The sequence below is a fragment of the Mustela putorius genome, unplaced genomic scaffold (genome assembly GCF_011764305.1).
Source record: "Mustela putorius furo isolate JIRA1106 unplaced genomic scaffold, ASM1176430v1.1 tig00003913_pilon_pilon_pilon, whole genome shotgun sequence".
In the NCBI taxonomy this organism is placed as follows: domain Eukaryota; kingdom Metazoa; phylum Chordata; class Mammalia; order Carnivora; family Mustelidae; genus Mustela; species Mustela putorius.
The window spans coordinates 10,036,726-10,053,009 of record NW_025422060.1 but is presented as its reverse complement, the minus strand read 5'-3'; the positions used below and the strand labels follow the sequence as shown (position 1 = coordinate 10,053,009).

General features: G+C 40.8%; 1 protein-coding gene across 1 annotated transcript in view; it reads left to right on the top strand.

Annotated features, from left to right (window-relative positions):
• DCLRE1C (DNA cross-link repair 1C) overlaps window positions 1-15,401 on the top strand; it is a 39,613-nt gene extending 24,212 nt beyond the window's left edge. Inside the window, 4 exon segments of the mRNA XM_004774860.3 lie at window positions 4,409-4,497; window positions 5,168-5,262; window positions 13,674-14,557; window positions 14,559-15,401. Of these exon segments, the coding sequence (XP_004774917.2) occupies window positions 4,409-4,497; window positions 5,168-5,262; window positions 13,674-14,557; window positions 14,559-14,585 (1,095 nt within the window). The 3' untranslated portion in view covers window positions 14,586-15,401.
• The last annotated feature ends 883 nt before the right edge of the window (window positions 15,402-16,284 follow it).

The window sequence follows — 16,284 nt, the reverse complement described above, 5'->3', positions numbered from 1 at the left end:
GGTCCCCTTGGCGACCAGGGGCCTCTCTTTTCCTACTGCTTAAGATTTGGTGTGGCTTTTTCCAAAGAAATTCAGGGAAAATATCAGTAGGTGAGCTGTGTTTACTGAGTAAGAGAGGAAATTGGTTATTATCAGTTGTTTTCAGCCTAAACGTTGAAGAATACTGATGATGAAGGGTTTCTTCCCGTCTTGCTTCCTGCATGTATTTTAACTTTCCCACTTCAGTTCTGTTCACCTGTCATAAGAGGATCATAAATCTTACATAAGGGAGTATTACAGATAAAATCTCACACGGGCAGCCTTAAGGAGCTGTCCAGATTTCTGTCTTCTTCCCAGCTTGTATTGTATCAAAAACCTGTTTAAAAAATAGTCCTGAATATTTGGCAGGGGGAAAGAGCAAAGGTGATTGAGGTAGAGGCCTTGTTCTTAGGAAGGACATATATACTGGAATTACCCAGCTTAAGAAGGGTTATTAAATGGTTTTGTAGGATCCTCTTTATTTTTCTCTTTTCTTTAACTTGCCAACATGTAAAACATCATTATTTCAGATGTAGAGTTGAGTAATTCAGCTGTTGCATTGTTAGGATCCTTTTTATACAGGAAATTGACCTTCTCACTTGAGTGGGAACATGTTATGTGTGACGTATTTGCAAACTCCTCGTGCATTTCTAAAGTAAATGCTAGCCTAGCATCTAAGAAGTGCTCAGTTTTAGTAATTTCATGTATGTATCAGGAGAAAAAGGTGTATAAAATCAGACTGTCACATACAATTTTAGTTTGACCATTTCGGCACTTAAAAATTGATTTCCCTGATAACTATTATTTTTGTATTTGGGATACATGGATACAGCCCTGCAGCAGTGAGCCGTGGACGTGTTAATGATTTGAACAGGTGGATTCTTCCAGAGCTCCAGGTAGTGGCTTTCTTACCAAGTTAGCTGTAGTATTGTAAATGATTCCTTATCTTATTATCAAAGTATCATAATGACCTCTCTATTAAATGACTGACCTTAACTTTCAGGTACAAATAGGTTATCTGAGAGTAGCTTGGAAGGAACTCATTGTGATAGTATAATGTAGTTGATGTGTTTTCCTCATTTTATCCTGAAATCTCAGATTATTGTCAGAGCCGCCTCCTAGGGATTTGTCTTTGGTTTGGCACTGGCTCAGCGTCAGGGTTGATGAAAATCCCTCCTGGGACTTTATGCAGTTACCCCTCCAGGAAGGAGATATTCCCTGATGCTTGAATGGAGAGAGGAAGCAGATGAGCCCCCCTGCCCTGCTGTCGGACGCCCATGCTCCCCCTAGATTAGCACTAGTGACCGTACCCATAGAGGGTCACCTTGAGCTCCGTGTGGTCATCTTCTCTCAGGGTGGTGGTGAGGAGACAGGCTTTCCTGAAAAGTGCTCTAATTAATAGGCCTATCCTAAGTATAGATCATGTTGAAATCCATTTAAAAACATAAATTATCAGTTTTTAAAAATGAATGATTTTAGAGCATGCACTTGAGGGGAGGTGGGGGCAGAGGGGGAGAGAGGGAATTTCAAGCAGACTCACTGCAGAGGCGCACATGGGGCTCGATCTCATGACCCTGAGATCATGACCTGACCCGAAACCAAGAGTTTTCAGCTCTATCAAGTGAACCCCCCAGGTGCGCCATAAATAGTTCCTGTCAGTGTTTATTCTGAATACAGCGGATCCTCCTTATTTGTGGATTCCTCATTTACAAGTTTGCATGCTCACTAAAATTTGCTCACGACCCCAGATTAATAGACGCGGCGCTGCGCGGTTGCTTGCAGACATGCCCAACAAAGTGGTGAGAAGCGGAGTCCCTGGACATGCTATTTCCAATTTAGGTCGAAAAAGGGGGTGCTCTGCCCTCTCCGCTGAGCTCATAGGGCCAACAGGGGCCCTTTTGCAGTCAGTTTAGTGCTTCATTGTACACGTTTCTGTGCTTTCTGTTGGGGATTTCACTGTTTAAAGTGGCCCCCGAGTGCAGTGCTGGGGTGCTGTGTGTGTTCCTAAGCACGGAGGCGGGGGTGTGCTTTATGGAGAAAATCTCTGTGGCATGAGGTACCGTGCCTTGAACTGTGAGTTCAGGAGTTATGAATCAACAGTACACACAGAATAGGTAAACTTTTTTTTTTTTTTTTAAGATTTTATTTGTCAGAGAGCGAGAGTGCACGCACACTCGTGTGTGTGGGTGTGCACGTGTGGGTGGGGCAAAGGAGGAAACAGGCTCCGCACTGAGCAGGGAGCCAGATGTGGGGCTCCATCCCAGGACCCTGCGATCATGACCTGAGGCAAGGCAGACGCTTAACTGACTGAGCCACCAGGCAGCCCTGAACTGGTATCTTTATTTTTTATTATTTTTTAAAAAAGATTTTATTTATTCATTTTTATTCATTTGAGAGAGAGTGAGAGAGAGCATGAGAGGGGAGAAAGGAGAAGCAGACTCCCTGTGGAGCTGGGAGCCGGATGCGTGACTCCATCCGGGGACTTCGGGATCATAACCTGAGCCAAAGGCAGTTGCTTAACCAGCTGAGCCACCCAGGTGTCCCTGAATTGGTGTCTTTAAACAGAAACACACATAAAACAGGGTGTGATGCATTGATAGGTTGACAAAAATGCAATGACTAGAGGCTTACAGGAACCTTCTCTTCCCCTTAGGAGTAGTGATTCAGTGTTTGCTAATTCACCATTCCCAGTGACCTCAAGGAACATGACCCCGGTGGATAATGAGGATAGCTGGTGTTCATGAGTTGTTTTAAGGCAGGCATCTGACGTAAGGACATCAGCTTGTACAAGGGACAGAGGATGCCCATCTAGTGGGTGTCTCTTGTCTCGTGTGGTCACTTCATTTCCAAGTAGAAGTGAATCATTTTGGTATAGGTTGACCTTGCTTTCTTTATACCTGTTCTCTTGAAAGGCCTCAGATTTCTGCCAGCCTCAACTTTGAGTTAATTATGCAAATCATGTAGGTTGTGGACAGGTAAGAGTTTCTGATTGCACGCCTGCTCTGAAAATACAAAAGAATTTATGAAAAATACCTGAAGAATGAATGTGTCTTACTGTTTTTTTTCTCCTATTTTAAGTAAGGTTGTCACTGTATTTTAATATGGAGTTACTGTTAATCCCTGGGTTCCTACCTCTTTTGATTTGGTAAAATTGGGTTCTAAAAATTACTCAGAGCTCAGTTTCTCCACTTGTAGAAGAGAATAAAAACCTTTGTGTTGTCATTGTCATCTCTGCGGTGGATAATTTCATTGAATGTTAAACATATGCCAGGGGCGCCTGGGTGGCTCAGTGGGTTAAAGCCTCTGCCTTTGGCTCAGGTCATGATCCCAGGGCTCTGGGATTGAGCCCCGAATTGGGCTCTCTGTTCAGCAGGGAGCCTACTTCCTCCTCTCTCTTTCTCTCTGCCTGCCTCTCTGCCTACTTATAATCCCTGTCAAATAAATAAATAAATAATCTTAAAAAAAAAATATGCCAGGTGCCAGGCCAGACACTTCAGATGCATTATCTTCCTTATACTTTTAGATGAAGAATCTAAAGAGACTTCAGGTAACTTGACCAAGGTCACCTGCTCACCAATGAGTAACAACGCTGAAACTTGTCCGTGTTGTAGAGATGTTTTGAGGAATAGTGACAGAGTTCCTCTGGTTAGTGTTCTAAATTTTGCACAAAATCAAGGTACTCATGACATTTTTGCATGTAATTTTCCTCTAGATTAGAATAAACCTAGAAGATGTAATTTCCTTATTTTATTTGTTGGAGAAAAGAAATCAACTCTAAGACCTTGTTTCCTTGTGTGTATTAAGTATTCAGCTTAATTCTAATTTACTTGTAGGGAATTAGTTAATTGCAGGTGACTTTATTAGACAAGGAAACTAATGTCATTTAAAGAAGTATAGGGGGCACCTGGGTGGCTCTGTTGGGTAAGCATCTGTCTTTGGCTCAGGTCATGATCCCAGGGTTCTGGGATTGAGCCCGATCATGGGCTCCTGCTAAGCAAGGGGCCTGTTTCTTCCTCTCCCTATGCCCTTCCCCACTGCTTGTGCTCTCTCGCTCTGTCAAATAAATAAAATCTTAAAAAGAAAATAGAATCTTTGAATTCCATTAATCAGTAATTCCTAGTCCTTCCTGTGGAACAGAATCATGTGAAGGACGTTTTAATATCCTGATTCCCAGGCCCCACAGTAGCTCAGTAGGATTTTGGGGGGCGGGCCTGAGAGTTGGCTGTTTCTTTCCGAAGAGTCCCCGGGTGTCCCCCGTGCGGCTAGTGTCGAGAACCGCACCGTAAGAAATTCCTGCTGCTCTTTCTCCTGCCCTCCCTTTTGTTGCTTCTTTAACACCCAGATTTTTCAGCATAGAGATAATCGAGCCATTCTGTTTTCCTTCTTCTAGATTAAAGATTTCTTGAGCTACATCTGTCCTGTGAACATATATCCAAATGTCATTCCAATAGGCACCACTATGGATAAAGTTGCAGAAATGTGAGTAGTTGCTCCTTGTGGAATTTCTGTTGTTGAACAGGATGGATTCTGAGACTAGGTTTGGGCCTAAGGACAAGGGCAGGACTGTAAGTAGGATGGACATGGCTGTCAGTACTTTCCTGGTTGGGAGCCTGGCGGCTTTCTTCCAGTGATATGTTCTAGTAACCCTAAAGGCTTCTGGGAATCTGACACAAGGAAGCAGTTGGCAGTGAGGCCCTCCAGAAAGGAAAGAAGTCATTTCCGTGCACTTCCATATTTTATCATCACTGTGCCTTAGCTTTCTGCCTCTAGAATGAGGAGATAAAATTTGTGAGATTCTTAGGAACCCCATTAAACAGGGAAGAGTAAGCAGCCAGCTGTCCTATATTCCGTGAATGCCAGGTGTCACTGTATTACCTGATAGTCTTATAGAATAGGGACCTGCTTTTCCGCAGTGCAAGACCAAGTACAGGGGTTAGCCTTCACTCAATCCTACAGTTAGCAGCTGTGTGATGGGTTGTATTTAAGTGCTTTTACCACTTTATTACAGTGAAGTGGTTTTTTCATTATTAAACATGGCTTTTAAAAGTAGTTATATGATTTTCCCCATGGCCAAGTTTTTATCTTCTCTGTAAATGATGCTTATGTTCTAGCATCATAGGAAAAAATAAAATATTCATATTCGTTTCAGCTTAAAGCCTTTATGCCGATCTTCCCAAAGTACGGAGCCGAAGTATAAACCACTTGGAAAATTGAAGAGAGCTAGAAAAACTCACCTCGACTCCGGTAAGAAAATGGGCCCTGGGTTCAGAGGTGTGGGTTTCCATGCAAAACTTTTTTCCAGGCTATTCTGGTCTGGTGAAAGCTTCATTGGGCAGAGGTGGGCCTGGGACTTGTCATTCAGACTTGTCACCATGCTCTCAGGAAATGCTTTTCCTTCCTTTCGCAGCCTGTGAAGCCAGGAGTCCAATCTCTTTCACAGGCTTAAAACAAGTGACCTTAGAACTGTGCCTGTATTGAATTGTGTTCTCCGCTTTCTGGAAGTAGGCCCTGTGGTTTGTGTAGGCCATAAGGAGAGGCTGTGCTATTAATCTTGCACATTTCCTCTAAGATACTAGTATATGCTGGTAATGGGAACTTTGCTTGTCATCATTTCCAACCAGATTGATCAGCAGTGCTTCTACTAATGGATTTTCTCTGTACTTTCCTGCCTGTTTTCATTGCTACTTGGGTTTTCCGGCGAAGAGCAGAGGTAACCTCTGAGGAAGAAATCGGAGCTTCAGATTCCTAGCAAAGCTCTGCTCCTTCACAGCAGCCAGATTGCATAGTCAGGATTCTGAAGTTAAATTGCTTTGGAGGAGGGTCTGTTACTGTACCATGGAGCTAATACATGACCCAAAAAGAGTAGGTAAGAATGATAGCATTTATTGAACCCCTGCTGTATATGGCAGGTGTTGCGCTAGGTCCCTTACATACATTACAGCTAAACCCCAAACCTTCAAGGGCTATCATCCCAATTTTACTATCAAGGAAAATGAATTTTAGAGAGTGAAATAAATCTCCCAAGGTCCAGTCAGAAGTGAGTGATGGGGCTGGGATTCTTTGCCCTCCTTAAGACTCATCCCCTCCAAACCCCTCTCTCTTCTAAAACCTTCTGTTTGTTTCCTGGAGTCCATAGTCTCTTATGGTTCGTCTACGGCTCCAATCTCCCCCTTAATTTTTCCCTTCTCCTAATGTTCTCCATGCTATTCCTTATGTTCCACAAATAAGTGAAACCATGTAATAACTGATTTTCTCTGACTTATTTTACTCAGCATAATCTCCTCCAACCCCATCCAAGTTGATGCAAAAGTTGGGTATTCATCCTTTCTGATGGCTGAGTAATATTCCATTGTATATATGGACCATATCTTCTTTATCTCCTTGTCTGTTGAAAGCCATCTTGGCTCTTTCCACAGTCTGGCGACTGTGGCCATTGCTGTTATGAACATCGGGGTACAGATGGCCCTTCTTTTCACTCCATTTGTATCTTTGGGGTAAATACCCAGTATGCAATTGCCAGGTCATAGGGTAGCTCTATTTTTAATTTTTTGAGGAACCTCCACACTGTTTTCCAAAGTGGCTGCACCAACTTGCATTCCCACCAACAGTGGAGGAGAGTTCCCCTTTCTCCACATCCTCTCCAACATTTGTTTCTTGCTTTGTTGATTTTTACCATTCTAACTGGCATAAGATGGTATCTCAATGTGGTTTTGATTTGAATTTCCCTGATGGCTAATGATGAATATTTTTCATGTATCAGCTCATGTCTTCTGCCCATTTTTTGATTTATCCGTTTTTTTGGGTGTTGAGTTTGAGAAGTTGTTTACAGATCTTGAATTCTAATCCAAGCCTGTCTTTCCCATCTCCATTTCTGCGTTTCACTTAGAATCAAATGGAAAACCTTAAGATGCAAATTCCAGGACAGGTTCTAGGAAAACAGTTGTATTTTCAGATGTTATAGCTATCACGTACTACATTTTCTAATCCTTCGTATCTACAAACTTAATTGTAGGGTTTTTAAAGAAAGCTTTACCAAGGTATAATTGATACACAATAAATTGCACATGTAAAGTGTCCAATTTGATAGACTTTTACATATGCATATACTTGAGAGGCGTTCACCATAACTAAGATAATGAAAATATCCATTACCCCCAGGTCTCCTTTGCCACTTTGTAATTCTTCCCAGCTGCCCCTCTTGCCTCCTGTTGTCTTGCTGTGTTGCTGTGGCAACCACTGATCTGCTATCCGATAAATTAAAATTTTCTAAAATAATCACATACAAATATGGCTTAATTCACTTGGCATATTTATTTTGAAATTTATTGATACTGTTGCAGGTATCAATAGTTCATTCTTTTTTATTGATCAATAGTATTCCGCTGCATGGATATACAATTTACTGATCCATTCCTATTATACATTTGGGTTGTCTCCAGTTTTTGGCTATTACAAATAAAGCTGTAAAGATTCATGTACAAATCTTTGTATGGATGTATGCGTTCATATTAGGAGTGGACATAGGGTAGCTGTGTCTTTAAGAAATTGCCAAATTGTTTTCCAGAGTGGTTGGACCATTTTGCTTTCTTGCCAGTTCTCTTGCTCTACTTCATTGCCAGTATTTTTCGCTATCCTAATGTGTGTGCAGTGCTATCTCATGGTTTTAATTTGTATTTTTCTAATGCTCGTGAGGCTGAGCATCTTTTAATGTTCTTATTGGTGTCCATATATTTTATGGTGTCCATATATTTTCCATATATGGTGTCCATATATTTTCATTGGCGAAGTGTTCAAATCTTTACCCATTTAAAAAATTATTTTGTTACTTTTTTATTAACTTTCCGAGTTTCTGGATATAAATTATCATTTGCATGCTTTGCAAAACCTTCCAGTTTGTGACTCATCAGCAGTCTCTTAACAGAGTCTTTTGAAGTGCAGAAATTTTAAATTTTGACGCTACATTTACTAATGTTCATTTATTTATTGATTGTATAATAAGAACTCTATGTCTGACTCAAGGTCACAAAGATTTTCTCTTCATTTCCTGGTAGAAATTTTTGTCGTTTTAGGATTTACATTTAGGTCTATGATCCATTTTCTATTTATTTTTGGTGTATGGTGCAAACTAGAGGTGCAGTGTTGTGTGTGTGTGTGTGTGTGTTTCTCCTGCATATGGACATCCAGGTGCTCTTGGGACCATTTGTTGAAAAGAGTTCTCTTTTTTCTACTGAATCTTCACACTTTTGTTGAAAATCAATTGACAATATATGTGGGGATCTACTTCCAGACTTTTTGTTAATGTTCTGTTATCTCTGTCTTGACAACCCTACTGCCCTGTCTTGATTATTGTACGTTTATAAATTTTGAAGTCAAGTCAAGAATCCTGGGAAGTTTGGTGAATACACACAGCTTGGCAACCACTAACCCTATAGATCTGTCTCTGCTGGACATTTCATGTTAATGGAACTATACAACATTTGGTCTTCTGTGCTTGACTTCTTAGCATCACCTTTTCAGAGTTCATCTGTGTGGTATGTATCAATACTTACTCCTTTATACTGCCACATTTTATGTATCCATTCATCAGTTGGTGGACATTTGGGTGGTTTCTGCTTTTTAGTTATGAATTATGCTGCTTTGAATATTTGCAGACATGACTTTGTGTGGACACATGACTTATTTACTTGGGGTAAATAACACAGGAATAGCATTTCCAGATGATGGTGGGGGTGACCGTTGCCATAACAAAATATCACAGACTGGGTAGTTAAGTAACAGGCATTTCTCATAATTGAGGAGGCTGGAAGTCCCAAGATCCAGGTGCTGGCAAAGTAAGTTTCATTCTGAGGCCTCTTTGCTGGGCTTATAGGCAGGTAGCTGTCCTATCAGGATGTGCTGACATGCCCTTTCCTGGGCCTGTGCCCGGGGCAGAAGGCTGTAGGGGGAGAGGGTCGATGTCTCTATTAAGGGCACTAATCTGTCCTTACTGACTTCATCACTTCCTTTGAGGCTCCATTTCCGAATACAGCCACACTGGGGGTTAGGGCTTCAACGTGTGGATTGGGAGGAGGGCACATTTATTGCAGAACATACAGTTAATCTGTGTTCTGACATTTTACCAAACTGAGAAACTGTTTTCTAAACTGAACACATTTTCATTCCCACTAGCTGAGGATTCCATTTTTCTCCACATTGTAGCTCACACTTCTTAAGGGTAGCCATTCAAGTGGGTATAAAGAGGTATTTCATTATAGTTTTGATTTGCATTTCTCTATTTATATTGAGCTTAATTCATGTGCTTATTGGCCATTTATCTTCTTTGCTGAAATGTCTGCTTCAGTCTTTTGCCCATTTTTAAATTGGATTATTGATCTTACTGCATTGTAAATTCTTTATAGACTCTGGGTATAAGTCCTTTATTAGATATGTTTGCAGATATTTTCTTTCAGTCTACAGTTTGTCTTTCTCTTTCTTGATGGGGTCTCCTGTAGTGTGAAAATTTGAATTTTGATTAAGTCCAATCTAATTTGTGTTTTACTTCATGTGCTTTCAGTGTTGTAATCAACTGTTGCTTAATCCAAGATCACTCCCATGTTTTCTGGATCATTTCAGTTTACCTTAAGTTTACCTTGTTAGGTTCTAATTTTGGATTTCAAAGAATATTCATGCACTTTGCTCTGGCATGTGGTTAAGCAGCTTGGCTACAGTGTGATCCTTTTGTGTTTTGTTTTTCATCTTGTTAGGCAGGAGCAGGGCATTTGGTCTAGAATTAACTCTCCCACTACTAAGGAAGGCCTCTTTTAGTGCTTCTTCAGCTGCCCTGTGAATTATGAGGGGTTCCATTCTGGCTGTCGGGAACAGGCATGCTCCTAGCACCATGTGCATTCTGGGCACTGTTTCTTTCAGTTCTTTGGGGTAAGTTTTCGTTGGCCTCAGGTAGTTAGCTCACAAGCATGCACTGATCAGTTTGCTGAGCACTAGAGGGGGCCCGCTCTCCAGGCCTCTGTCCTCCTGCCGCCGTGGCTTCTCTACTCGCAGTCACACCTTCTCAACTACATGATGCTCTTGAGCTCTACCTGGGTGTCCCCGTCCTGCCTAGAAACGGTCACCAGGTTAACTGGGGAAGTCTTAGGGCTCCCTTCATTTGTTTCTGTCTCAGGTGTCCTTGTCCTTCATTGCCTGATGTTTGATTTCTTGAGAGCCTTTGTTATATTTTGTCTGGTTTCTTAATTTCAGGTGAGAAGTTAATTATAGTCCATTACTCTTGGCTGGAAGCAGAAACCTTTTAAACATCTACCCCATGCCACTTATTTTTGTCTGTGTGTTTATTGGACCACTAGTTTTTTTTTTTTTTTTAAAGATTTTATGTATTTGAGAGAGAGACAGTGAAAGAGAACATGAGAGAGAAGCAGACTCCCTGTGGAGCTGGGAGCCCGAAACGGGACTCAATCCTGCTACTCCGGGATCATGACCTGAGCCAGACAGCTGCCCAACCAAGCAACCCAGGCACCCTGGGCCACTAGTTTTGAGTTTCCAGACTGACATTTGTTTTGCCATTTTATTGCTTTTTTTGTTGTTGTTGTTAGCTTTGACTTTGTTCCTTGTTGATTCCTTAGCATTTTTATTCCTTAATATAGCAATTTTTATAGTTTGTATAGGTATAGATCTTTCAGCAACCCTCTGGTGTCAGTCTAATAGTGGGTTAGATGTGTTTTGTAAGCCCTAGGAATCGTGTTTGCTTTGGTCCATGTCACTGACTTTATAATTCTGTCCTGTGCCTGTGGTTTTTTAAAGTCTGTGGTGATTTATACTATTGTGTGGGGGCCGTTTTTCAGTTTCTTGTCTGTTAAATATGTTCTGTTGAAGCAAATCAGTGTTAGTGCCCATAGAGTACTAGACAAATCTTAAGAGCAACTGATTTTTCTGAGGGGCAAGTTCAGGAGTCATTCTCATAGACCTCTTTTGAAAAGCATTTCAATAAAGCTCTTTGTTCTCTGATATTTTATTTATTTTTTTTTAAAGATTTTATTTGACAGAGAGGCAGGCAGAGAGAGGGAAGCAGGCTCCCCGCTGAGCAGGGAGCCCAATGTGGAGCTTGATTTCAGAACCCAGAGATCATGACCTGAGCCAAAGGCAGAGGCTTTAACCCACTGAGCCACCCAGGCACCCCTTAATACTATTATAAATTATTATAGTTAATTGAGAAAATAGTTCTATAGAATGCCACAACTCTGAATTATTTTGAATAGCATTTTATTTCCTTCTCCCCATTCATTTATATAAATATCCAGAACTCAGAGGCATTAAAAATGTTTTAAAAAAACATTGTTTAGGCACCACCAAGAATAGCAGTAACCATAGTGCAAGAACAGGGTCCTGAAGCTCTTCAGTTGTGTAAGACTTCCGGCTGGGATTGTGGAGAGGTGGACAGGCTGGGGTAGGGGGGAGGGACACTTGCAGGCTTGTGCAAGGGCTGTTTACTAATAGCTGTACAAGTGTAGAGGTGCATACAAGCTGAAAAGCAGTTAACCTTTTTGTGTTAAAAAAAAAAAATAGCTGCATATGTTGCATTATGGCTATATAATGGTATAATCCATCTTTGTACATTTAACGTCACTTTAAGTCCGTCTCATACCTCTCATTATTGGGTTAAACTGTAGAAATTAAAGGTGTTTCATTTGTTGCCCAGTATGGTTATACAGACATGACAGTGGAAAGTATCTGTGAATTGTAGTATCTGTCCTTTTAAAATTGGGCTTAGGTGTGCTTATCAGCTTGTTAACACTTTTTGTTAGATGCCTCCATTTTCATATAGATAAATTTAAAATTTTTATATCGTAAGAATTCACAGTATAAGTATACTGTTTTTTAGATATATACATACAGAAAAGTTAGAAGAATTAATGTGAAAAATGTTTTGTAAAGAGTTTTACAGTTGAAACATCATACCGTGATAGTGGTATAGTTACTAATCTAAGAATATGAAACTGTTCAGCTTAGAGATATAGAAATATTGCCTAAAATGTTAATTGTGGCAAAAACAAATTTATATTCCGTGTTTTGAAATAAAGCTATACCTTGGAGCTGAAAATGATTCCAAATATAGTCACTAGATATCTTAGCCACCTTAAGTCCTTCAGAAAAGGAGATAAAGCATTGCTTAAGGATTAGGCAGAGCCAGGAATCCAACTGATCGTGTCTGGACCCAGAGTCTTGTCACACCTCCCTAGGCAGGTCTCCTCATTGGTAGAATAGGAGCAACCTGACCTCTGTGGTCCATTTTTTAAAAGCAGCTTTTAACTACATCCTTTATCACTGGAAAAATGTTATCTTTTTAAATAAGTAGTTATAAGGTAGTAAGGTAACACTTAATTTTCTTCTTAGATAAGGTGTCATTAGAAGGTGAAAGTATTTGTGTATACCCCCACCCCCGCCATTACATGCCTACTCAATTTATGAGAATTTCATTCTCCAAGTAAGGTTTCCTCCTTTTAAGAATTTAAGGGGACTGGTTTTTTTTACATTGCTAATGTAACATGCTTAAAAAAACAAAACAGTAAATTCCTTGGTTTCCAGTTCGTGCCACTTCAAAGCGAGCCCCATTTGGCACATTTGTCCCCTTTGGTATCTATCATAGCCTCGTACACTTGGCTGGCTCAGGCTGCTGTGACAGATACCAGAGACTGGATACTTAGCAACAGATATTCTCACAGTTCCGGAGGCTGGGATGTCCAAGGTCAAGGTGCCAGCAGATTTGATTCCTGGAGAAGACCCATTTCCTTGTTGTAGACCGCCGCCACCTCCATGTGTGCTCACCTGGCCTTTCCACATGCCGTCCATGCATAAAGGAGGACAGTGAGAGATCTGTCTTCCTCTTCTTAAGAAGACACTAATCCCATCTTATGGGTCCCATCTCCAGATACAGGACATTGTTGCTAGGGCTCCAAATTAGGAACTTTGGAGGACACATTTTAGCCCATAAGGTGCACAAAATAGGTATCAAAATGTTTACAGAACATTCCAGTTCGTGCAGTGAATTCAGCCAATTCACTGAGTATCCACTATTTGCCACGTAAATTAAATGCTCCTGAGACTACTGTCCATGCCAGAGCATACAGTCTGCAAATCTGGCTGTTGAACAGAAATAAAAGCACAAATCAAAATATTGGGTCCCACCTTCAGGGAGTCAGTAGGTCTAAAAGGAGAGACAGAAAGCTGTATTTTTTTAAAAAAGGATTTCCAGGGGCTCCTAACTGGCTCAGTCAGAACAACATGCAACTCTTGATCTCAGGGTCATGAATCTGAGCCCCATGTTGGCTATAGATTATGTAAATAAATGAATAAAAAATTAAAAAGCTTTCCAAATGAGACTAATGAACAGCCAGGTTTGAGAACCAATAGTATAGGCATTATGACCTACTTGGGGAATGCAGATCTATATTCTCAACTCAAAATCTGGCAGAAGTTGATAGGCAGTCATTAAATTATTCAAAATATCCTAAAGGGCCTTTTTCTTAAAGAAGAGTGAACTATTATTTGCAGTTCCACCAAATGAAAACATAGCTAAATGCCACAAATTGGATTTTAAATTAAAAGCACAAATTGGCTCCCTTTGCATTCTGTGTTTTCCATATTTCTCCTTTGTTTTTCCGCAGAGGAGGAAGATGACCTCTTTGATGACCCTGTGCCATTACCACTAAGGCACAAGGCTCCATACCAGCTAACTCTTCACCCTGAGGTATTTGTAATGACCGCAGCACAACCCCAGCCTGAACAACAGAGACAAAGCACTGGCTACCTCAAAGCAGAGGGTATGCAAACCTCTCCTTGGGCAAACTTTGTAGATTGTGAAGAATCTAACAGTGAGAGTGAAGAAGAATTACAGACTCCAGCTTCGTCTCAAGAAGACCTGGGTGCCGTTACCCACCAGCAGCCAAAGGCTGATGTAGAAGTACCACAGTGGGAAGTATTCTTTCAAAGAAATGATGAAATCACAGATGAGGGTTTGGAAAACCCCTCTTCTTCCACAGAGGCAGGGGGCTCTCAGTCACCAAAGCTTTTTAGTGACTCTGATGGGGAATCAACTCACATCTCTTCCCAGAATTCTTCTCAGTCAACACACATATCTGAACAAGGGAGTCAAGGCTGGGACAGCCAATCTGATACTGTCTTGTTATCATCCCAAGAGAGAAAGAGTGGGGATATTACCTTCTTAAACAAAGGTAGCTACAGACCAAGAATCAAAGAGCATATTCCTGCCTCCCAGATGGAACAAAGTGTACTTTGTCCAAAGGAGACTCACTCTGACTTGAAACACAGAAATCAAGACATAAAGATCGTTCCCAGTGCTGGAGAACCAACTGCTCTAAGAAGTGGGATACACATACCTCAGGAGAAAAGTTCGCTAAATCTTAGCACCACTGCAGACTCCCAGAGCTCCTCAGATTTTGAAATTCCCTCAACACCAGAAGCAGAGCTACCTAAAGGAGAGCATTTACAATATTTATATGAGAAGCTGGCAACAGGTGAGAATATAGTCATTGAAAAAAGAAAAAGCTCACTCTTAGATACTTAAAAATTAAAAACCTTGCGTTCTAGAGCAACCACTAAAAACCCTACACAAAGAGTTAAGAGTCCAAGTGGTAACAGACACAGGAGAGTGGAGTACTGAAAAATGCTCCTGTAACCTAAAACAGCACAGTGAAGGGGAAGCAGAGAACAAAAAATAGTGCTAAAAAAGAGAAAAGATATGGTAGAACTAAATCCCAGCACCAATAATTACATTAAGTGAAAATGAAAATGGTCAAAACACACAAGTGAAAACAACCCTCCCATATGCAGTCGCTGAGAAACTCACTGCAAATGATGCAGGTAGGTTAAAAGTAAGGGATGGGAAAAGATATCTAACTACCTTAGAGCTGGAATGGTTATATTAATAGCACACAAATTTCTAATGATAAAAGGTCCAGTTCACAAAGAAGACACAAGGCTAGAAGTGTATGTGCCTAAAAACAGCTTCAGTGTATACAAGGAAAAAACCAAGAAGACAGACAGACTAATGCAGAGTTCTAGCTGGAGACACTCCCACTCCTCTCTCAGTAACAGAATGAGCGTACAGAAGGTAAGCAAGAATACAGAACTGCAGAGCACCACCAACCAACTGAAACTAATGGACACAGAACACTCCACCCATTAACAGGTGCCCGTGGCACACTGACCATGCTAGACGACCGTAACTTGCAGGGTCATAAAAACATCAAAAAATCAACCCCTTATTTATCTCAAAAGACATATCACTTAAGAATGTTGGTGTGAATACAATGACAAATGTAAAAGTGGAAAAATTAGAACCTGAAAGAAAATAATTAAATGGCAAAAGCATACGTGTGTTCTGGGAGTCGTTTGATTTCCTTCAAGTCCATCCGTGGGTTATATTTTTGCATAGTTCCGTGTTTCACACAGTCCTATTAACAGATTTTCTCCAGCACTTTGTGGTATGCTGGCATTTTACAGATTAAGGAAGCAAAGGGAGAGATGGCACTTAAAACGAATTTAAGTGGCATCTCTAAAACAGTTTGCAGATCCTTTTAAATGATATGCAGTATCGCCAGGCTGCACTGATCCCTTTTTCCTAGCTCAGCAGCTACTCCCAGCTGTTGATGAAACACATTCCACAGACTCCATATGACTGAAGTAAAAATAACGTGGATCCCATTTTGCCCGTCTCTCCTATGAGTACTATTACCTAAATGCCAATGAATAATAAAATCACTAGAGACCAGTAGAGGTTGCAGATCATTGGTTGAATATCACCTCATAACTACAACAGGTCTAATGCAAGAACCCAGAGACTTCATTTTTTATTTACAGCTCTAAAAATTCGTTACACTTCATTATTACAAATCATATAATCGAATGTAACTATATGTTCACTGACACCAAAGACCTCATCTTAACAGTCTAGTTTATAACCCAAGGTGGGAACTCACCACACGCCTGGACATTCTGCTGAAGTTTTTAGCACTTTATAATCACATCGCCAGTTTACATTACACAGTGCCATGTTCTGTTTTCTAGGTCAACCTGGCATAATAAATGTCAGCTGAAGGAATTTAAGGGCTAGGAGCACTCAAACAAACTGAAAAACCACCACCACCATCACCTTGTTGTGCTCACCCAAGATTTTAAAGTACAAGCTCGCAGTACGGAATAACTAGCAGACACTTACGTACGGCGCTTGCTCTGGGATGATGCTCCGTTCTCTTA